Raw genomic sequence first — 23568 nt, forward strand, 5'->3', positions numbered from 1 at the left:
GGAGTGCTCTTTGTATAATAAAAGTAATCATAATCTGAAAGTCGACTAAAAAACTCATCATTGGCATTGCTCTTCGATATTGGTACGTGAATGAAATCAAAAGCACACAAATTCGATTTGCACGCTGACTTGTTTTGCGTTTTTTGACGTGGAACACTGCACGCTGCATTTAAGCCATCCGTTTGAGCCTTTACTCTTTGAAGATCATCCATATCAGTATAAGCATCTAACTTTTAAGATTATACTAGTATTATTGTTTTGGAGAAATGACTTTAGCGAGGGTGGAAGCAAAAAAATTGGTTGTTTCTGACGTTTTTCGCCAGTCGCAGACTGATAGCATCTTGTTAACAAGCCGTTAGAATTGTGATATATATATTACTGCACCTAATAGATAATATATGTAGTACCATAGTGAAGCTTCTTATCTAAAGTACTTCTGTATCCGGTCAGGTATCGCCAACCTCTATGGTATAGCCGGTAACATCAATGTTCAGGGTGAGGAACAGAAAAAACTGGACGTTTTGGCCAACGATCTGTTTGTTAACATGCTCAAGAGTTCCTTCACAACTTCCTTGTTAGTTTCGGAAGAGGATGACAAGCCTATTGAAGTTGAAATCGAAAAACAGGTAAACATTGGTATTCTCTTAGCTTATTGGTAGTGATTGAACGTCCTTATGGAAACCAGCCAAAGTGTTTTTACTAGACACATATCTTTGTTTTTTTTTTTCAAAAAAGATGCTGTTCTGTTTGTTCTACTTAGTCTAAAGTGGACTTTTCGTACCCACCTTTTTCATAGGCTCGAAGTTGCCGAGTCAGTAACCTGAGTGCAACTCAAACTGTCTTTGAACGACATAAGTTTTTTTCAAACAAAAAGATGTTGTTTATATACATTTCAGGGCAAGTACGTGGTGTGTTTCGACCCTTTAGACGGCTCATCGAACATTGACTGCCTCGTCTCAATCGGATCCATTTTCGCTATTTACAAGAAGGTTTTTATGACGTTATTATCTATAAAAAACACACTATTAGAAAGGCAGGTTATGGCTAGCCAAATCGAGGATTCAAGTGATCGCCAGCGAATTTTTGGAATTTTGTTTGAATAATTTTTTATATTTCTATTATGCAAGTTAAAATTTTGATCTTGTAACTATTGAATAGTAGTTAAAAAAAAAAAAAAACGAAATTACATGAATAAATTTCGGTTTTTTTTTACTTAAACAGCAAAACAATACGGAACAAGACGCTCTGCAACCGGGTCGTCAGCTGGTGTGCGCTGGCTACGCGCTATACGGATCAGCCACTATGGTGGTTCTTGGCCTTAAAGGAAGTGGTGTCAATGGCTTTATGTTGGATCCATCCATTGGAGAATTCATCCTTACGGACCCTGGCATGAAGGTTCCACCACGTGGAAACATTTATTCAATTAACGAAGGCAAGTGGTGAACATACATTGTGTGCAATAATACAGTAAGTGATCAAAATTAAAGAGCAACGATAATGATCGTAATAAGACTTATAAGTTCTGTTAAGCACTTCATGATAAGCTGCTATAACTGCTTCAACTAAATTCTCAACCTTTTCAATTTAGAGTACACAACAAACGGAACACTTGGCCTCTAAAAATAGGTATTTTTCTAACATAGTGTACTGACAAATTGTAAATACAGGAAGTCATTCAAACTGTAACAACACAGCGTATTTAATATTAATGATATTGTAATTGCCGCTTTTTTATATCGATGTTTGACATCATAGGTTATGCTAGCAAATGGGATGCGGCAGTGCGAGAGTACGTTGAAGAGAAAAAAAACCCAAAACAAGGTAAAGAATATGGAGCTCGATACATTGGATCGATGGTGGCTGATGTGCATCGAACGCTCAAATACGGAGGTAACTTTAGGGAAATCAACCTATAGATACAATAAATTAATATAGAATTTTATGGGACGTGTGCTGAAGAGCATACTGACTACTGGCATCATGTATCCCTCACTTTTTTTTACATTCATAGTACAGGCATATCTCCCTACGGATAGAAACTTTTCCGATTGAACTTCAGCCAGTTTTTTCAGTAATAATCGCCGCGCTGGTGTCATTTATAAAATGTATCTAAATTTATAAAATTTAATTTATAAAACTCTTGTCAAAAGTACATTTGATTTTGGTTTTTCTACGAATGCTTTTTTCGTTTTTTTTTTTGCGGTTTTTTTGCGGTTATCTCAACGTCATTTTAGGTATCTTCATGTACCCAGCGATGGCGGATGCCCCCAATGGCAAACTGCGCTTGCTCTATGAATGTAACCCAATGGCATTCATTATGGAGCTTGCAGAAGGCAAGGTAACCTATGCTTAGGAAAAATTTCCCATCGCCTTTTTTCTGTAGTAGAAATTCATTTTAGTTAACAATTTTCAAAGACTAGTAAAGCGACACGATGCACCTACCTGTTTGCCTTTGTCTACTCACTGAGGTTTGTTGTTGTAAAATCGACTTCAAACTTTATACTTTGTGAACATTCACCGCATATCCGAAGCGCGCAATCTGGCCCGTGGCCATCGCAAAATATCAACTTCCCTTCAAAATACGATATTTCAAGTGCTCATCATATTCTTACGTAAATATATTTGTTTCATTCTTCAAATTTCAGGCTTCCAATGGAAAAATTCCAATCTTGGATGTTGTGCCGACCAGCTTGCATTGTCGCCAGCCGATCTTCCTTGGGTCGCCTGAGGACGTCGATGAGCTGCTCGAAAAATACAAGAAATTGGATAACAACAATTAAATGCTTTATTAAAACAAACCTACCGTGGTTATAACAAATATTATAACAAACGTGGTAGTTACCTTCGTTTTATAGTCTAAAAGAATGTGGAAGCACAATATAAGACGTACACAATGAAGAATAGATTAATGCAACGCTTTCTTACATTCGTTTATTTCACCAATAAAACACGTATACGCACCAAACAAATGATGCTTTTTTTTAAATTTTGCCATATTTTCATTATAATTAAGTCTATGGTTTAAAACGATGTGCTCAACCTTTTGACAGTGTTCATTATTCGTGTTATGCATACATGACGTTGGAGGACACAATTTTTTTGTTTATTTGTGTGTCGAGCTCTATTTGATTATGCACAAAAGGATTCGAAACAACGCAAAGTACACTGGCATAATTCACCAGACATTGTCCATGAAAAAAATCGAATTCAATCCAATAACCTGCATTATGTAAGACTACACAATATATTACATGCGCGCTAGGTCTAACGGTAATATGAAAATATATTTCAGATAGCGTTTTGATATGAGCAAGTTCATCATTTTTCTCACAAAGGGAAACATGCTAACGAAAATTCAACGCAATCAATAAAACATTTCAGGCCGCTGAGTTATTTTGTTATTCAATCGAGGTTTTTCAAAAATTCTATATATATTTTTTTATTTTATTATTTTAAAAAATATTATACACTATTTGTATAATACTGAAAAGCGAAGTAAAAAATGAACATTAGCAGTATAGATGTACGAGAAATAAAAACATTGTGTCTCAGTAAACTATTATTTATTGATGCCATTTGTGCTAACATTCGCTGTGTTTAATCGGGCTCTGTTATGCCAACATCATTTCTGCCTTTTACCTAGATTCGAAAACATCCACGCGTTCTTGCTGCGATTTACAAACATTTATTTCAAGCAATAGAATAATATTAAATACTTATATAATCCATGCATTATGAACTACTCACTGCTTTATTCGTTATGAATGTAAAATACCAGAGATGTTTCAATCCCTATATCGGAAAAGTTTACTTATCTTAATTCCTTTCATTAACTGTGTAGACGTGCATGTGGCTCTCTGTAAATATGTATATTTTATTGTCCGCGTATCTTATTCTACATCGTCTGTCGCTAACAGCCGCCGCATACGAAGTTACGTGTTTTAGATTGAAAAACCCATCTTCTGTGACTTGAAGGAAGTCATTATTAATATCACAAATCTACTAATACTAATTTAATAATTATATCTAATATACAAGCAGGGAATTAGATATATTACTTGAAGATAGATCCTTACCCTAACGTGCGCTCTAATCTCTAAAGTTCTATTGAATCATACATTTCATGCTGAGAAGAGCCTCTATAATAAGAACGTATTATGGAAATAGCCTTGTTAAAGATCAAAGGTATCAAGGAATATACACGATATACGCAACATGGCCACCCGCTCTCTTAAAAATAAACAGTTATAATACTGCGTACCCAGCGCCGGGTCTTAAAACAGGTGCAGTTCTTTCAAAATTTTCTGCCTCTCTAGGCTTGTAATAGTTACCGCCACTAAGCCCTATAATAATAATAATAATAATAATAATAACAAGTATATGTTGCCACACAACTTCATAGGAACAATTACGAAACTCGTACAGGTTATTAAATGCATTTCATATTCATTGACAAATTCGTTGCTCTAAAAATTGCAAACATTGATTAATTCAGTAATGGAAGAATAATCTGAGCATGCAGCTCTTCATTAACATTTGTTTCCAGTTTTCTGCACGTAAGCGTTGTCAAGTTGCTACGTGCATTCCAAGTCAAGCTGTCATTGTACTTATCACACATAGATCTGTGTTTAATCGACATTTATGTGAATGCATGGTACAAGTTAGGTAGCTATTTTTTAAGATACAAATTGACTACCATTGGTTGAAAAATCAACCAATAAAGAATCCTCTTCTGAGACCTTATTATACGATTTCATAAACTACCTAGGTTATTTGTCCAGCAATATGATTTGACTGAATTCTCTGATCGGTATGCACTGAACATAGTGTATACTCGAGACGTGTCTGAACGATAATATAACTAATTGTAAAGGAAACCTCATTTGAAAGCGGCGCACGTTATTCAGATTTTAGTTCACATAGAAGGCTACATGATTGTCTGTCGGTTGTGTCCAACAAATTCCGGCAGGAATCGTTTGTTTCGTGTTGACTTTGATGGATAGTTATAATGTTGCGTCAGACACCCTCGCTCACTGATACCTTAGCTTCATCTCACTGTATTCTGCCAGATCGAATTGGCATTGGGTCATCTGTTTCAACTACGCCACACTCGACTGCGCTCTCTTTGCCTTCAGCAAATATGCTAGCAAATTCTGAGAGTGCAGCTTTCGAGCTGAAAGTGGCCCGAAAACGTCGCCTCACGGGCGGTTTTTGAGAAGTATCCTGGGCCATCCAGATGCCATGCACCCCTGCAATAATCACATGAAGTACAGTAATAAAAAAATAAGCTGTATATACATAGAGCTCTTTAATTATGGACTTATTTGATAAACGCATCGTGCTTCGATTATTTTCAATAATAACCTTGCAATGTACGCAAATGACACAATGAATTGAATACTTTAAAAAAATACGGGCACTTTATAAAAAAGTATTTTGCTTCAATGATCCTACTTCATTGGCGCGTTACTATCAGAATGATCGGGTTCCTCGTGATTACGTTTGACAAATGTACTAAAAAAAAATTGTTCTCCCTATGTCGTGTAAATCAACAAGTTCAAAATCACTTGACGATTTCAGTGGTCGTCCGCATAATATACAGTTAGTAGGTGGTACATCGTCGTATCACATGCATAAGCTCTTTTAAAAAGTACGAACCATCTTCTCGCAGCGACGTCTGCACGGCGATCACCGTTTCCGCCAGTGTATTTCCACTTGGCTCATCGATGAGCAAAATCACTTGCGCAAAGATGTCGTCATCGTAGATGACCCGCAAAATGCACTTGTCGTCTGTGACAGGTTTCCAAGATGCAGCTCCAAGCGGGATCTCCTCAAACAGAAGTACTTTTGCCTCATACAGTATGCTATCACTGTCAGCATCTCCGCTAGCCACCTCACCTGCTTCACCACCTCGGAGCAAAGTATCAGCACCGCTCGGTGATTTGTCCGACGCACGGGCCCCAGAGTTCACTGCAACAACCGAACGCACAATAATATCAACCACAAATAGCATTCGTTTAGAGTAATTTTGCTGGCCATTACATAGAACCGGACTTCCTTGCACTTGGAATTCTCACATGCAAATTTCTTGACAGATCAAGCGTTTGACTTAAAATTTGAAGGAATTTGAAGAGTTGATTTTTTTTGAAGCAATTTGAAGAGCGTATGGAGATTTCGTCTCTGAATAACTGAAAACTGGATGCAGGGACGGTCAGTTGTACACAGGCGGCTTATCGGCATTTGGAAAAAAGCTGCTCAGTAGAGACGCTGTCGATAACCTTACGATGTTTCTTGCAACTCTGAACAATGTCAAGCACAATAAATATGGAATGCAACCTAATATGGGTGCGTTTCATTGACATATTAACCGCCATAGACCGTCCCAAGAACTAAAGCCATTACACGTGGGTGATCTATATCCATATATTTCTATCTTTTAAGACCTACTATTAAAACCTCTGTTTTTATTTAGATTTGTCCTTATGACTCGATTGCTTTGAAAACCATTTTTGTCATCAGTAAAATAAGTACAAACGTAATACAGGCTGTAATTAAACAACTACGAATTTATTAACGCATTCTTGGAACGATCCTCCAGCAGACACCAGGTTTCCAATTATCAATATAATATTCGTTTCCCGTTGCTATACTTACATGATTATTGTTTTTATTTTTATTATTAACTCGTCTCCGACCAATTTTTACTTCTATTCGCGTGTGCGGGGGGTGCCCGCTAATGCATATGTATCTATGTGTTTACAACCGTATTTATGTAAAATCTAGATCAGCGGTTTTAATCAATCGGTCCGCCTGACAATTCAATTCATTCACACATTCACTCCCTGCGTCCAGTATATTCCTTTGCATTTCCCCTCGTCCGGCAAACATTCGACGCGCCTCAAATAAGTGCGCCGAAAGACCTTGCTAGTTTGTCTCGTACAAAGATTATTCCGAAATCGGCAGCGATTTGCACATCAAGATCCAACTTACTGTAAAGCCCTTATACGATGAGTAAATCAATGAAATTAATCGCGCCTTAGTCGTTCCCTCCTAAATTTTCTTCTGTTGTAAATACTGCTGTAACCTGTGTTTAGGTTTTTTCGTCTCCGCAGATGCTGAAATCATAATGTTTTCGGCCAACAGAAACAACATAAGGAGAAAGCAACAACTACACCCAAAGCTATTATGCTTTGCAGAAAAAATGGAGTACTTTGGGTAGTAAGGGGTCGATTTTCTTCAAGCTTTACTAACAATTTCGTCGACTACTAACTTCAACCTGTTAGCCGAAGTCGACCTTACCCCTTGACACGACCTGACTGTTATACGTCCCGCCACATAGCATACACATGATATGCTTAAACAAGCAAGGATGAGCGATGTTATAAACAAAGAAAGCTTGTTGCAGTCCGAGGTGAAGTGGACAGAAGCAGTTGAGCTGTTAGATAAAGCACAATATTCTTTTCGTTTACTGCTAATACACAATTTCTCTTTAAGACGAGGAACATAACCTGGTCGCCAGAGATTCCGCCGCCAAGACCCAATACTGTACCGTTATGGGTCGCTTGCACACAGCTAGTAAGTCGATGAAAAAATCACGTTTACGACAAAAAGCACAATAGTAACTTTACAATGGCCGACAAATTTTTACATTAGGAATTATCGCCTTGGTAATTAAGGATGGACTAACAATTATTTTACTTATCAGCAGTTCAGTCCCTTTAAGAATCATAACTGAGGTTTATTTTACAGCATAGCCTTCTTCATAACAGTCAATTTTGGCTGCCAACAAAATTATACGCTTGTCTGCGTCGCATCGGTAAACATTGGAAAAATTGTCGAAGAAGGAGAGTGAACGGGCTACATGAGGCAGCTATCAAAATGTCGTGATTAAAAAACTAACTCTTTCCCCATTGCCGTAACATGCGCCAGGAGTTACTTGTTTGGCCATGAACCACGACCCCAGGCAAAAGGGCAGCAGTAAAAAAAAACAACCTATGTTTACAGTCTTACTCAGCGGGTGCCCACTATTCAGCGGTTTTCCTGTATCCACTTTACGTGACGTTTGTGTATGCCTGTGTTTTCCTGTTTATTGTACAAATATTCACTTATTTGGCCTTTACTCTTTCCGGCCCGCTGTGTTTGTGATCAGTACGCACATTGATTTATAAAATAGTTATCCCCACGTGTGCTTTGGGTGGCTGAAATACAACAAGTGTTCGACAAAACCGGATCCAATTTGTCGACGCGATCATTTTTTGAGTCAACCAGTTTACCCTGCATGTTTGCTTGTTTTTGTTTCGTTATTTTGTATAAAGGTATAGAGAGAGCATTTCTCTGTAAGAGGATCTATTTTTTTTCTTTTATCTAGCACAATCCGGATTTTGCCCTTGTCTGTTCCCTTAGGTCGCTTTCACTCATTTATGCGTTCATTTATTTGTGCCTCTTGTTCAACCGGTTTTCTTTTTCGTTGTCCAAAACTAGCACCCATTTCAGGAGGGACATGAACCACATCTCAATGCGCACCTTCATCAGCGCTCCTCTGCTTGCTCCGTTCAACCTCCTCGGTAAAAATCCGTCTGAATTCGTCGAGACGATCAGCGCCCTTAACTCGGATAGCGAACGTTGCTGGTGTCGGCTCACCGTCGGCGAAATCAATCGCGCACCAGGTCAACGAGCTATTTGAGGTCGCCATCGGCCTCAGCTCCATATTACTGGTAATGTAGTGATTGCAAGCCACCTTATGGACCTGTAAAGTTGATCCGAAGCAACACACAATAGGTTATTTCTAGTAAGCACATTTACAATAAAAATAGTTGCTACTTTAGCTATTACGAAACGTGAGCCTCTATTTTTGCCGGTGTGTTACAATATGATATATCATGATATTACCATATACAGATTATTTACTAACCATGTCTCTACGAACAACGATGCGCGCTCGGCCATCACTGCATCGCAAGATTTTTGCTTCCCCCAGGGCGCGCTCCTTCCATTCCGATGTGTCGGGATGGTACACGTAAAGTTTGGCCCTTTGCGCGTAAAGCAGTTCGTCATCCTCTTCGCCTGTATACACGGGGACCAGTTCTGGCAACGGGATCACAGGCTCAAAGTGGACATCGACCGCGGCCTCAACTTCTTCACCGGTGTCGCCCTCTTCTCCTGCGCCGGTTTCGCTCGTATTTGTTCCGTCCGCGGTAGCATTAGCCTTCTTTGTGAAAGCCGTGAAGAATGAGCGTTGGTTTTGGGGGTCTGCACAGGATAAAAAATTGAAGAACACAAGTAGGCACTGAGAAGAACGGAAGTAATCACTGAGTAGAGAGTAGACTTCAGTCTGTTCGCGCATGATAATCATGCAATGCAACAAGGGTGCATAAGAATTCGTGGAACACGCGATCAGAATCATCTTCGTAACTATCATAGATGTTGGGGAAATTCTAAACCATTAAAGTTAACTCAAGTAGTTGTGATACAGACGTGTAGAGTCATCTCGCAAAAAGCAGTTTGCTTTTTTAAAACATTCTGATTAAACTGCTCATTCTAAAAGACATTTTAATTAATTTTTGTTATGAAAATGGATATTCCATGAAAGCAAAAGCAGTGTAGTTACAATAATTAGAAATTACTCTGCCACTGTACCTGTCCAAGGCGCCGCTGCATCTGCGGTAGTAGCGAAGTTAAACTCGACGTTCTGATTTACTTGCGCCAGTGAAGCGAACGACATGCCAGTAGACGAACCAAAGACAAATCCGCCACCACCGTTTTCACCACCCGGTGGCTTCTGGGTAGTAGAATCTGCAGATTGCGGTGGAAAAAATCGCTGCTTAGTGTCACATGCACATATCTCAAAAAAACAACGGATCGTAGCACTGATGTGCAACATCAACGAGTGAAAACCTCAACACTTCCAAGGTATACAGATCACACATGAAATTAGCTATCCCGATGTATTCATTGCAAACTAATTTAGGACATAATTGTTTTCGTTAACGTGCAAATCGCGATGCAGAATCACGAAACACAGTAGTACTCAGGCGATCGTCATGCACGATCTTTTGCATGACAAAATACAAAGCCCGCAATTATTAATTAATAGTATTTGTTTTACTGTTTATGGTGCAACTATATAAATGTGCTACTGTGTCCCGTTGTCTATTTCGTTCAATTCTCCAGTTGTGACGACTGAACCCTGCACACGCCGATTCTCCCGAAACTTTTTGGCTAGTTCTATCAAATCGTTTAGACAACGCGGCTCTTAAACGTGTGTCCCGCTGGACGACGCCTATTCACCAGTTGTTTATCTGTAACTACAGTGACAGTGGGAGGTAGCGCCGCCTTATTGAAACATATATCCGAAATAAAATCATGCGTCTTTGGCCAAGGCAGGCCACGTACCATTATGCATCTCAGTTGCAACTGCGTTCTCAACTGAATTGAGAAAATATATGCCAAATCCACACCATTAACATGATAGAGTCAATAACATTATAGAGTAACATTTAAATCTGATACAAGGAATGTAGAACTTTTCCACTAGATGGCGTACAAAGTTACTATATACCTACAACAAGCTAAAAAACCATTCCCGTAAAGAAATCCGACAAGGTCAAGTTTTTAATTTATGTCCGTGGTAATCTAGCATTTTATGCTGCTTCTTGTGAAAAGTGAGGTCTAAAGTAAAAGTAAGGTAGCTAAAAGATTTGGATAATTTAATGTGTATGAGGATGGATAACCTTATGTGTGAGTCATTGGGCTGCTTTCACTCACCTGACTCAACGGCAGCTGTGGTTCCAAAGGTTGACTGCGCACCAAAGACTGGAGTGGGTCTTGCAGGACTAGCGTCCTTTTGGGCGAGTGATGATGGCAATGATATCGTATCAGTTTCAGTCGTAGCTGGATTTGTACACACAGAAGTATGTATGGGTAATTCTTGTTCTTCGGGCGGGTCATTGTCGCAACCCCGACACCCTTTGCATTTTCGGCAACGCGTCTCGTACAGGAAGAAATTGTCAGGCAGCATGAGCTGTCGGGCTCGGGCAACATCTTGTGGTGATGCCTTTTCTTCTTTTACGAAAATCACCTCATTGTCAAAGGTTGATGTCGAAGTGCTACCAAAAAGATTTCTGCTAGGTCCAAACTTGAATTCACTTGATTTGGTGGTGACTGGGCTCTCCTTGTTTTCCAATACTTTGTTGTCCTCTAGCTTAAAGGAGAACGAGCTGGCGGGTGTTTTCTGCTCTTTGGACTTAGTATCCGATGATGACGAGATTTGTAGCGTCTTTACTGTGGAGGGTAAAGGTGTTCCTGGTAGGGCACTTGCCTCCGACTGGGCAATTGCAATCGTGTCTAAAAGCGCGTCACAGATTTCTTTCGTTTTAACACGTAACGCGAACAGCGTCGGCTCCGGCTCACCTTCGGCAAAGTCAATTGCACTCCATTCAATACTTCTCTGGTCTTCACGTCGCTTAAAGTTGATTTCCTTGGTAAGATAATGGTTAAGACAAACCTTGAACACCTGGTCGCGCCTCATGGTCAACCTGAACTTTTTGGAGAAAGGATCCTTCAGTAATTTGAAGTCACCGGTTCCCCTCTCTTTCCATTCCTTGCCGACGAAACGGTAGAGCTTCGCTCGATGCGAATAGACAAGTTCTTGGTCTTCCTCTCCGGTGACAACCTCGACAACAGGTGGAAGAGCAATCACCGGTGCGAAGTACACATCCTTTGATTCAGCTACCTCTTCCTCATCCTCTGAGGCGTGGCGAGCCTCAAACGAAAACTCGTGCTTCTGAGGGCTGCCAAATGTAAATCCCCCTAAGGAGTCTTTTTTTTCATCCTCATTTCCAACGATTTTGTTGCTAGGATCGGTACCGCTTGGTGTACCAAAGCCAAACTTTGGTGGTGACGTAGCGAGGGCACTTGAGGTGCTGGTGAAATTACTAGGCTGCCCAAACACAAAACCAGTAGAAGCGCCGCCTCCGAAAGAGAATCCAACAGATGTCGTCGAGGTTGTCGTGGAAGTTGTTATTGAGGCAGTTGAGGATGAGGCTGGCATGCCTAACGAAAAAGTAGAAGTAGGCGAAGTTCCGTTTTCTTCAGCATTTGATGATGAGATGCCGAATACCGGCTCGGAACTCGTTGCCAGACCGAATTTAAAGCTAGTTGTAGTCCCACCGGGTGCAGATGTTGCAGGTTTTTTAATTCCAAAAGAAAATGTGGGTTGGACAGTAGCAGAGCTGACTGGTGACTTCGTGCCAGGCTTAGGATTACTACACGCTACGCACGTCATATCCGAGGCGGAATTAGGGACATAACATGTCGTACACTCCCACGAACCTGCTTTCGGTTTGAATTTATCCATGAGGTTGTTAGTAGTTGCCCCTTCCTTTTGTTGGACCTTGCTCGTTGTTGGCTTTTGAAGATTTTTCGATTCCGCAGCTTTTACACCGTTTTCAAATGTTGTCCTAAACCTACTGGCCTGTTCAGCAGTCTTGAAACGAACCACGAACTGCTCATTTTTAACCTCTCCATCAGCAAAATCCGGTGCTGCCCACATTAACTCGGTGTCCTTTGCGCGCTTTTGTAACTTAAGACCGGCAACAATTTGGTGGTTGGCACAAAGCTTAAACACTTGCTCGCGCCGCATGACTACGCGGTACTTACCCGTATCCTTATGCCGCAAAATTTTCAGATCACCCAAACCGCGTTCTTTCCATTCTTTTGTATCGCCAGCAAAACGGTAAAGCTTAGCTCTTTCGCAGAATATCACATCTTCACTCTCCTCACCTGTAGTAACCTCGACAAGGTCTGGAAGCTCGATGACTGGTTGGAAGTGCGCCGTCGGTTCGTATTCGTCCACGTGTTCGCCCACATCCTTCGAGTCTTGGATCTGTGGGGATAACTGAACACCTAAGGAAGCGGAAGCACCAGATGAAGTGGTATTGTAAAAGCTGAACGTGGGCTTTATAGTTGTTGTCGGAGTCACCGGCGAAGTTGTCGAGAAGCTAAACGTTGGTTTTGACGACGAACTCGAGACCGCACTGGCACCACTAGCAGGAGACGTTGTAACACTGTTGAATGCACCAAATGTCGGGGTTTTCTGATCGGTCTTCGGAACGCCGAAGGTGAATCCGGCAAAGGGGTTCGACGCGACTGGTTTTTGCGGCGTTGTTTGTGCTTTCTCAGGAGTTTTATCTTTGGCAGAATTAACAGCCAGGGTCGTCGTGGAAGTGAACGTCACGCCTTTAGTAGTTGTCGGCGTCGTTTTCGTGTCAGTTGTCTCATTCGCGACCGATGCAGCCGAACCGCTCAGACTAAATGAGAACGTAGATGACGACGTTGGTGTAGTCGTCACGCCAGAGGAGATAGCACCGAAAGCGCCAAATACATGCTTCGTAGGGGTCAAAGTAGCGCTTGGCATCGTAAAGAAACTCCCACTTGGAGACGATCCTACTGCTGTTGCAGCAGAAGATTTCTGATTTTCAGTCTTGTTGACAAGCGCAGCCATACTTTGCAGAGGGCTAGGGGGCAATGCGTTGCCAGCACCAATCAACGAAGGCAACCCATACAGTTTATTACTACGATCTTGTGAAGTGTTCGACGTTAATGGCAGCTCGCTCTTTATGACTATCACTCCACAGGTCTGGAAGACGCGCATGAGCGTTTCCGGAAGACATGACAGATCAGCAAAACGCGCGTAGTATTCAGTCCCGCCGACTGTCCAGGTAAGGTTCGTCTGTCCGTTGGCTTCGAATGCACGCGCCGTCATCTCAGAGTTGAGCGTCTGCAACGAAATACGAAAATATCGTGCACGGTTAAGAAACTGGTGACGAAATTGAAGGAGCCGGTCGTGTTATTGGGCGTATACATACAGAATATTTCGAATATTCCTAAGTGCAGGCCCCATAAACAAGGCTCGAATAACGCAGTTAATCGAAAGCAGTTACACACTGCAAAGTATGGTTAATAGCAGGTCGCTACTCACAGCCCAATCATAGAAATGGCCAAAAAGAACAAAAACATAACTTCTGAATTTAATCGCCATTCTGGCGATATTACTTACAAATTTTAAGTACGTTGCTGTAGCATCGTAGTACAAAAATGTCTTCGTACTTGTTCCATACGAGAAATTAGTGTCAAATACAGTGATTTGGTGAACACCACCAACCGGTATGAAATTAGTTTGGCCTGTTCGTTTTTCGAAGACTGTACCAGGCGAATCGAATAGAATCATTGGCAAGGCGGTCGCCATTTGAGAGCTAGAGGTCGGTGAACTGCCTGGTGCTTTAAAGCCTTGATTGGTACCGCCACTGGTGTTAGATGGATATCCTGTAACCCCCGATCCCGATGTCACAGTGGTATATCCTGCGTGAGCCTGCAGAGGCGCTCGCATGCTCGTCAAATTGAATTGGGGCAAACCGGTGCCCGGAGGAATCACTAGCGCGCCACTCGTATAATTACTAGTGCTTCCACCTTGGCTAAGGCCTGTGCTCTGGCTATCGTGTGACTGTTGCGAATGCTGTTGTGACTGTTGATTATCTTGATATTCGTGATAGTCCTGCTGGTTAGCCTGCTGAAGCATGGTCATCTCCTCCAACCGGGTAATCTGTTGTCCAAGCTGTGACACTTTTACCTTGAGTTCAGACACAGTCTGCGATAAGACTTGCAGTTGGCTCTCTGTGGCGGTCTGGCCAGCTGCAACCTGTGACCGAAAGAGAATAGAATAATGAATAAATAAAATGTCCCAAATAGAATTACTAGCGACTTAACAAAGATACCAGAACGACATGCTGCACGACGAAGTTAATAGTGACATCACAGAGACAACGACTGATCTTCTTTTCTAGATCGTTATGCGAGCTAGTAATTTCTCGAGCACTACCGCTGAGTGCGTATATCCAGCAATAGCCAATTAGTTCTGCGGTAATAGGCTGAAATCAAGTACTGCATTTCAAGTTGTAATTGGACACTTCTATTTAATAGAAACAAATTCAAAAATAGAGAGGTATATACGCTATGCCAAACACATCGGCGAATACCAGCAAATATTTGTCTATGTCTATTTATGAGAGTAATAGGACACTGTTTTGGAGTACGCATGTAACGTGACGGCACCAAAAGCTCCAAGGATTCGTCTCGAAAAAGTTCCGAGTTTATCGACTAAATAAAATAACGTACCTTGGCAACACTGTCAACGAGTTGTCCTTGCATTGCCTTAAGTTCGGCTAACTCAAACGCCATTTTCGCACTTCTCTGGGCCGAGTCTGCTACGATTTTGTCGCACTGTTCCTTGATAATTGACTCTATACGAACTAGGTCAAACTCGACAGCGACGGGTGCGTCCACTGAAAGCACAGAATACGCGGAAGCACAATTCAACGTCATTTTAAGCCGATGAAACGTGTACAAGGGGTTATTACCAATCACAATATCTATTCGTAGTCTAATGCATAAATTGCTTCGTCATTTAAGCCGTGATTACTGAAATATCTTCATAGGCTTAACTGTTTCGATTCGTCAGCCCACGAATTACAGCTTATGTAACAGCAGCTTCTACGAGCTACAGAACAAGAGCCTAAATCTGCAGCTTATTTAAATAAATAGAATTTCCTTTATGACTGACGCTTATAGAATACTTTCCACAGGCACAGGTGATCTACCCGCTTTAAGGTTTAGTCGTATCGAAAACACTCAGCCAATATAGCAAACACCACAGACAGAAAAGTTTAATCGAGAGAGAACGCCAACTTAAGCCAGCGACTGGTGCTTACGTGGTTTCAATGCCGCCAACGGTTGCAACCGTAATCCTGCAGGTATAAGCTGTTCGCCAGTTAAACGATAGGGACAAAGATAATGCAACCTAGATTTGAAAGAGGGCGTAGATACGCTTCGTTTTGCAGCAATATTGGACGTAAAAAAAGGCACTAGATCGTATTTATCATATATAAAATCATATAAAAATTAGGATGGCGAAGAAGCTACCAAGCGGATCAGTAAACACGTACAAGTAACCTTAGTTGGCGTACCTTAGACGAATGAATGCTATCGTGAATCAATAGCATGTCGAAGGTCTCCGTATGGACCAATGGTAAGAATATGAGCGTAATAAAATGATGTTTACCGTACGGTACGAAGAAAAATTGCGAATGTAGATCATCGAGATTACAGCCGGTAGTCACCACAGTGTAAATAGCAGTGAGACGCCTCAACTTAATGAGTAGAACTACTATGATCATGAAAACAGCGTAACGGGAGAAAGCAAATTCAGCTACCTGGTGGACTGGTAAATGGTCATTTTGTGTGATAAGGGAGCGCGATAATGAATCTGTGTATCTGTTTGGGTGAATATGCTGCAGTGAGTAGCGTCGAAGCTGTAGCATATTCACCACGTATTGTCGCAAGCTACGCTGTTGAAGAAAAAAATTTAATCATTCGATATTCAGGTGGTTTTCGCTCTCGGCGTTGTCCAAAGTAATTGAGTAAAGGCAACCTTCTCTAGTGCTACAGTTTTTTAAACAACAAAATTTATTTATCCTGTTGTGGAATGAAATGAGGTATTGGGATAAAACGACTGCTGCCACGCGCTACTATTTATTGAGCGAGCGAAGGTGAAAACTCGGACCACACATGTGCACATTGCTGAATTCACTCTTGACCTGATGCCTATCAGAGGCGCGCATCGTCAGTCATTGTCACTAATCCAGGATAGAAACAAAAGCTAATTTTACTAGGCAAGCAAATCGCTTTCTTTTTTAGGTCAAACTGTCTAGAAACAGTGATCAACATTAATAAGAACATAATTTGCTACTCATTATAAGGATAATGATGATTTACCATAAAAAAAACTACTGCTCAAAAACCCCACGGAATACGCCATAGTGTAATCTGTGTGGGTATTTTAGGCATATTAGTCGCATTAAGCATTCTTTTCGAACGAGCAATTAAAGGTCTCCTATTCCGCAATCCTCTGTTCAAAATGTGTGAGTTTTGATAGCAATAGTTACGAGTAATATACAACATTCTAGAAGCGTAGTAAGACGCTATAAGCTGGCGAGAAAAGTTTAGCAAACAGTTAAAATTCTTTACTTTAAAAAATGTTTACCTTAGTCATCACATTGGTCGAATAGTAAATCGGTCCCAGTGCTTGGTATTACTAGGCGCCAACTTCACCACTTTAACCAGAAATAATAATCGACACGCGCGTGTAACGGTGCTTTATGATTGTACATCCAACATCAAACTCACCTCTTGGAATGAGAGTACTCAAATTGAGGCTAACCGAACCGATGGAAGTGCCGTTTGGATTGTTGGTCGGCGTTAACGTGCCGTTTCCATATCCTTTATTGTCCATGTCGTATGCATCTAATTCTCTACGAAGCTTTTCGACGAGCTCGGGATCGTGTTTTGCCATCGGAATACCCCTAGCCAGCAGAGCACGTGCGCGTTCTTTTAGCATTTCAGCCGTTTCCAAATCATGCTCTGCAACAAGCTGTCGACTGAGTTTGCGCACAGCTCGTGCATAATAAAGGTAGCCATAAGGGTGTGAAACCTGAAAATTATTATTATTATTACAACTTTGATCCCCGAGTTAGCAGTCCCCAATTTATAACTAACCAGTTTGTTGAATCCATTATATAGAGTATTAATTGATCCCGGCGATGTCGCCCGAGAATTACTAACAGTGGCGCTTGAACAACGATTTTATTAATGACTATACATCGTAAGCAAACGGTAAATACAGTTAATAAAAGGAAAAGAAATGGTATATTAGATATTAAAATATTATATTAAAATAAATATATTAGGCAGCCGTATAACTAACTGACCTCTGCCAGTGTCTTGATCGCATTCTCAAGTTCGCCAGAGAAAAACAAGAATTTCCCGATTTCAATTCGAGCCTCACTCCGTAATCTGCCCATTTCTTCAACATCAAAAGTGTATTGCTTGGGAAGCTCGAACATTGAGGAGAAACTGGTTCGGGACCCACTGTTCAATGCCGCCAGTGGAATAGAAGAGTGGTCGTCCAATTGAGTAAGAATCCGCTACGGAAAGATCAATCAACTTTGGAATATTAAACTACGGAAAACAACAGTTCAGTTCACGCATGAAGTAACACGAACTAGACGAAGAAGTCTACACAAATCTAGCTCCCAATGAAGACCCCCTTAAACCGAGCATTCAGTCGACGTCCGTCTTTTGTCATGTATACTATTTCTAGCATTTTGTACAAATACGAGCGCCGATGCAATTTTGGGCAAGATCGATTTGACCATTTCTACAGGAAAATTTTTACCGACAGTCTACCTTAGACCCCAATTCAATCAACTGAATGTCCCTCAATGACAAAAAAGTAACATGGCGCCGTACCAACACAACACCAGCATTCTAGCTCACTTTATAATAGTGGATCGCCACGGCAAAATAAGCGCTCTTTTTGTGCGCCTTCTTCAGCAAATCTCGAGCAATCTGCGCCATAAACCATATCGGCATCCTCGAGCGTGAATCATGCCCATCTCCGCCCCTGACAAACTCCAGGCCATCGTTCAGTGTTTTCTTTACTTGCACCAATCCCTTTACGGAGTTGGTCTTCATCACAAATCGCTGATAGAGAACCTTCCAGTATTTCCTCTGTTTAGGCGTCGTATACGAGTATTGCATCACTTCTCGTGGCGCCGTCGGCTTAGTCATATTCATCTTTGCGCCGAAAATCCTAACGGCAGCATGAACTGCGGAAAGAAAAGCGTCGATATCAGATTGAGCTGGATTGTAACCGCCGTGTTCAAGGTCAGGCACTGGCGGAAGTGTACGGAAGATTCGCTCCGTTGGAATATCAGCGCCACTCACTAGGAACCAAGCAAGGTGCTCAAGGCTACCGGCCATTCGGACGCAGGCGTTAGCTTCATACGGTACTATTTGCGACCGTTCTGGAAGTCGTTGACACGTGCGACTAATGACAGCTTGGTTGTACACCGTCTTGATTGCTTGGCCGGGAAACATACGCGAAGTAATCATCTCAATAGCCTTGTTGCCTGCCGCCGCCAGTTTGACCCTCGAAACGAACTCATCACCTAATGACATTGATGCCTCTGTACTTAAACAATGATAACAAACAGCCGTTCGGTAGCAGCCGTCTAGATACAGTTCCTGCAATAACTTGCGATTAGCTTCGTCGGCCTTAATAAACCATATTTCGGCTTCAACCTTAGTGGGACGCTTTTCGAGAGCAGCAAACATGAGTGACTGAGCACGTTTTCTAAAGCTTTCGTCGCGGGCTTCATCTTCATTGCTTACACGACGCAGCATCGCCATCGCAAAAATGAATAACAACTGACCCGTGAAATGTTCAAGCACGAAACCCCATAGACCTTCACGGTACCATGAATTGATATTTAACGCGTCGTGGAGCAGTGTGTCAAATTCTTGCAGTTGTCTATGGAAGTCTTCGGTTCGAAGATGTTTATCAGTCACGGAGTTATTGTTGGCGGACGGTGATGACTTCTGGTCGTCATAGTGACTTCCCGATAACAATTGCGAGTCGGTCATAAGGCTTAGTGTAAGGCGCGAGGCGATCTGCAGATGCAACATAACCAGTGGTGCATCAAGGGGTAGTGCTTTCAGTTCCCGAATTGTCTGTAAAAAATCAGTGATTTCATTGTTAGCATTGCGTATGTAGGCGTCGTATCTTAAACAGAATGATTCACTTTATATACTTCAAATACTACATGCATTCATAAGTAAATAAGTAATGTTGCATAATGGTAATTCACAATGGTGTTGAAAGCTGACTATCAACACTATAAGGCAGAACATACGGAGAAAGCCGATAGGCATTCCTTGTACCACCGTGGGCTTGTGCGCATCTCCTGCGTGCCCTCCACTCGCAAAATGACCTGAACACAATCCTCGTAGCGACGGGTTTCTGAGTAAAAGCCGACCAGCTTCGCCTGTGATTCAGCATCTTGAGGATATAAGGTGGCCTGCTCCTTAAGCACATCCTCCATGTCCTGTCAGGCACAAGTTGCAAATAGTTGTAAAAATTTCAGTTTATAGAAAAAAGACAGGAAAATAGTTTGGATGAGTTGTATTTTGTCTCTATGGAAGGCCACAATAACTGAATATTATTTAATTGCGCTTGATTTCGTTTGATTCCACACGCAATATCTAGGACATTAAAAGCACAGTTTGGTATTTAAAGTGAGCATTGCCTACTAGTAGTGTGCGTTATGGCGCCTACCTACCTGTGAATTTGGGTTCTCCTGACGTAGGATAGCTTCTTTGAGGGGTAGCATATCAGAGGCTGGCAGGTTTACCTTTTCAGCGCGCTTGAGCCAATCGCGGCGAATTTGTACATCAAGTGAAATTTTCGCCGCCGAAGCACAGATGGCTGCAAGAATCTCAGGACTGGCCTGAGCCCCGTATGCACTGGCGAAGTCAAAGCGGAGCGACACAAAAATACGTACCAATTTAACGCTCAGTCACAGCTTGGCACGTCTGAAAAATTGTGAAATGCTATCTGGATCGCTTTTTATTATAAGTACCAGACAAAACATCTTGTAAAACTGGAAAATAAGGAAGGCCGAAGATAGCCAATAGTTTATTGTACTGTAAAAACCAACTTAAATTTAGTAGTTTTTTAGACTTCCGTTGAATTGTCAGTTATGATGCACAGGACACCCCACAAGCTTACGAATATATCCTCGATCAACTCCTGGTGAGATACTAACGTTTTGTGTTCCTCATAAGCGTTGTAGTATTTATTTTGTTTGAGGTACAGATCTCCCAGCACCTTGTGTGCTTCGTGACTTTCTGGCTTCGTCTGAAGATAGAGAAGGAGGTACCTCTCTGCTTCTCCAAGCTCCTGGATCGCAATGTACTGTTGTGCAACACGTAGGTATCGTAACACTTTCTGGAAGTCGAACAATATAATCAAAGACGTTAACAGATGCGATGGGTAATTGAATTGATTACAATCGTTATTGATGAACAATAACGTGTAAAACATGGAGTGTAAACAGCCAGTGCGAGAAAGATGTTGCCTGCATTAGATCAGATATTAGGTTCTTTTTTATAATTACTCCAAATTTGTACTCAATCTATCTTATATATAGAATTCCACTAATTCACATTATTCTACTTATTCAATAGCTGTCAACTCATACAACAATAAGCGTGAAGTTAATAAACTTCGCGCGAGACAGTACAACGGTACGGTATTATTGGCGATCTTTGATCACTCAGGTGATGCTGACAGACTGATTGGGGACCAAAGCCCAAATATGCTTATGCTACCTTTTTACCATTGCATTATGTAAATGAGTCTTCCGTCAAGTCATTCCACAACGGTCCTTGTCCAAAGGAAAATAGATATACTATATAATATGCATATGGGAATAAGCTAGAAAGTCGATAGTTTTCATACAAAAGGCTTTGTTGGCTTCGCCAATTACAGTAGCAAATCTTAACCGGCTCATGCGATCATCGTTTGCCATACCAGTCATAGCAGGCTATTGTTGTAACAAAAAAATCTCAAATGATTTGGACAGTATAATAGTTCTACGCACGCTGGATCTTTTATAGATGATGCTAGTTAAAATCATAAAAAACGACCATAAAGTTCGTTCGGCCATAACTCAAACTTGTTGAATGTGGAGTATCGCCATTAACGTCCTTTAATTTGACAGCAAGCGAGCAACATAAAGAGCAAATTATTGAACTAATGTCACAGCAAGATGAGCTTATCAAGTAATATCATACTCATGTTATTTAAAGAAATTAGATGACGCCTTTGCATCTTGCAAAGTCACCGTCCAATATCGATAAATTTCGCCAAAGCGACTGTACCTATACTATAATACACGACTGACAGACAACTCTGAACCCAATTCCGAATTTCACTTTTTTGACTTGTTATATTCATATTTAGGCAAAATATTCATGTTTATTTAGTATTTTTGCATACATTTTTAAAGTAAACTATCCATTTTTAATTATCATTATCAGTAATCATTTCATCCAATAAAACACCATAAATTATTTGATTTTAGGCCAGCTGCCATATTAAGAACCACATTTGCCTAAAAAAAAAAGTACCAAAACTTCTAATGCCGAATAGAATAACTCTTATTTAAATATTATGATTTTGTGAATTAAATTTTTAAGGATTACAGAACATGTATACATAATCAAGGCCAATAAGTCACCAGCAAAATGGAATACAGGAATGTAGCTTCGAGCTTTTATTACTCGCAGTTGTCAATCGCAACAAATGAACGACCCAAGCAGCCGAAATTAACATGCATTCGCCATCCACTCACCACTATCTCAGTGTGCTTTAATACCCATTTTGTGCAATGAAAAAACTTCCACACACGGCTAACATATACTCGTTAGTTAACGAGTATATTAACGTATATAACGAGTATATTGAGCAAGGTAACTTAAACGCGTATTTAAAAATATCATTATTTATCGTATTGTAAATCATATAAAATGGGGTGCTTCAGTTCACCGTCAATTCCTATTTTTCAATCAATTTTCTTTTTAATCGATAAATATGTATGATCCTAGGCGGCAACAAACATGTGTAAGTTGTGGTTGGTGCCCGGCACATGTTTCTAGCTAGCTTTTTTGCATTAAACATTTACCCAATTGTTTTGTTCAGCGGAAGTGATTTTATCCTTACTGTCGTATGTTTCTAGAGACATCCTCGCATATACGAAAATAAGTCTCTACGATTCTACCATCTATACCTACGGCTTATTGCATGATTCAAGTATACCTTCAGCTGTAAATGGTGCATTAAACTAACAACATTTATGAAAATACAGAGAGCCGGCGTTCTATAATGGATGAGAATAACCCTTTTCTTTGTTCGATCAGCGCATGACAGCGAGCGCTTACCACTACATAGCTATCCTTACCAGACGCGGCCCCGGCAAGCTTACAGATACCGGCTTTTTCCCTTACGTTTTTCTAATGGCAGGGGGCCGTCAGCATTTTAAAACGGGTATCGCGACCGCACCATCGACTGTCCGCCATCGATCAGTCAAATTAAACAATATCTACACTTTGCCGTGCGTTATTTTATGCCTTTCAACGTTCTGCTGTGTAATTAATCGGCATCACCGACACTAAAAAGCTACTTACCTCATTTTCGCTGAGGTTGGACAATGCCCTCTTCACCTGGGCGTCCATCTCGGATCGCCGCCGAGTCATGCTGCGGGTTCGATGTCCCACTGCTACCGATGAAGCACCACTACTGTCGAACAATTTTGCAGCGCGTTAATTTCTTGTTGAGTTAGCGGCAAAACGATACGAGAACAAAAGAAACACGGAATCACAGTGCCCCACTATCCCTCTCGTTGAATAGCGACGGTGATTTAGTGCTGCGGCTAGCGCCGCATTCAGCAGTGAGGTCCAATAGAGAACAGAGCTGGGTCGATTTACATCTACATAGTACATACGCCTAACAGTGACTTCTTTCGCCAACGGATTGGCGCAAATCACCAACACATGCCGAATGGCGCCAGATCGCGGCTCTTTGCCGTAGCGCGCCAACATTTGAATATGTGTTTT

At 41.2% G+C, this 23568-nt stretch overlaps 2 protein-coding genes across 7 annotated transcripts in view; one reads left to right on the forward strand and one right to left on the reverse strand.

Annotated features, from left to right (window-relative positions):
- Positions 1-2969, forward strand: part of fbp (fructose-1,6-bisphosphatase) — an 18165-nt gene extending 15196 nt beyond the window's left edge. For all 6 annotated transcript variants that reach the window (XM_022834258.2, XM_022834259.2, XM_022834256.2 and 3 more), the window contains 6 exons: positions 451-626; positions 897-989; positions 1222-1432; positions 1756-1890; positions 2235-2338; positions 2646-2969. In XM_022834258.2, the coding sequence (XP_022689993.1) occupies positions 451-626; positions 897-989; positions 1222-1432; positions 1756-1890; positions 2235-2338; positions 2646-2780 (854 nt within the window). In that variant the 3' untranslated portion in view covers positions 2781-2969. The remainder of the gene's footprint in view (positions 1-450; positions 627-896; positions 990-1221; positions 1433-1755; positions 1891-2234; positions 2339-2645) is intronic.
- Positions 2970-3662: 693 nt separating this feature from the next.
- Nup358 (nucleoporin 358) lies at positions 3663-23406 on the reverse strand. The gene is made up of 15 exons (XM_022834251.2): positions 23140-23406; positions 20718-20899; positions 20232-20415; positions 19806-19997; positions 18388-19623; positions 17820-18035; positions 17239-17542; positions 15172-15338; positions 14057-14695; positions 10765-13777; positions 9637-9792; positions 8912-9249; positions 8524-8746; positions 5659-5970; positions 3663-5249 (listed from the first exon to the last, which is right to left on the reverse strand). Exons 1-15 carry the CDS (start codon positions 23206-23208, stop codon positions 5053-5055), a joined length of 7428 nt encoding a protein of 2475 aa, XP_022689986.1. The 5' UTR covers positions 23209-23406; the 3' UTR covers positions 3663-5052.
- Positions 23407-23568: the final 162 nt, after the last annotated feature.

This window comes from Varroa jacobsoni, unplaced genomic scaffold, assembly GCF_002532875.2.
Source record: "Varroa jacobsoni isolate VJ856 unplaced genomic scaffold, vjacob_1.0 scaffold_515, whole genome shotgun sequence".
NCBI lineage: Eukaryota > Metazoa > Arthropoda > Arachnida > Mesostigmata > Varroidae > Varroa > Varroa jacobsoni.

What these genes read in the sequence shown, in the direction of transcription:
- Nup358 (XM_022834251.2), bottom strand. Translation starts at nt 23,208, where the DNA reads ATGACTCGGCGGCGATCCGAGATGGACGCCCAGGTGAAGAGGGCATTG. An exon ending in AGGAGAACCCAAATTCACAG is followed by an intron (nt 19,998 to 20,231) that starts GTAGGTAGGCGC and finishes TGTGCCTGACAG; the next exon opens with GACATGGAGGATGTGCTTAA. An exon ending in CACAGCTGCCGTTGAGTCAG is followed by an intron (nt 9,793 to 10,764) that starts GTGAGTGAAAGC and finishes CGCAATCTGCAG; the next exon opens with ATTCTACTACCCAGAAGCCA.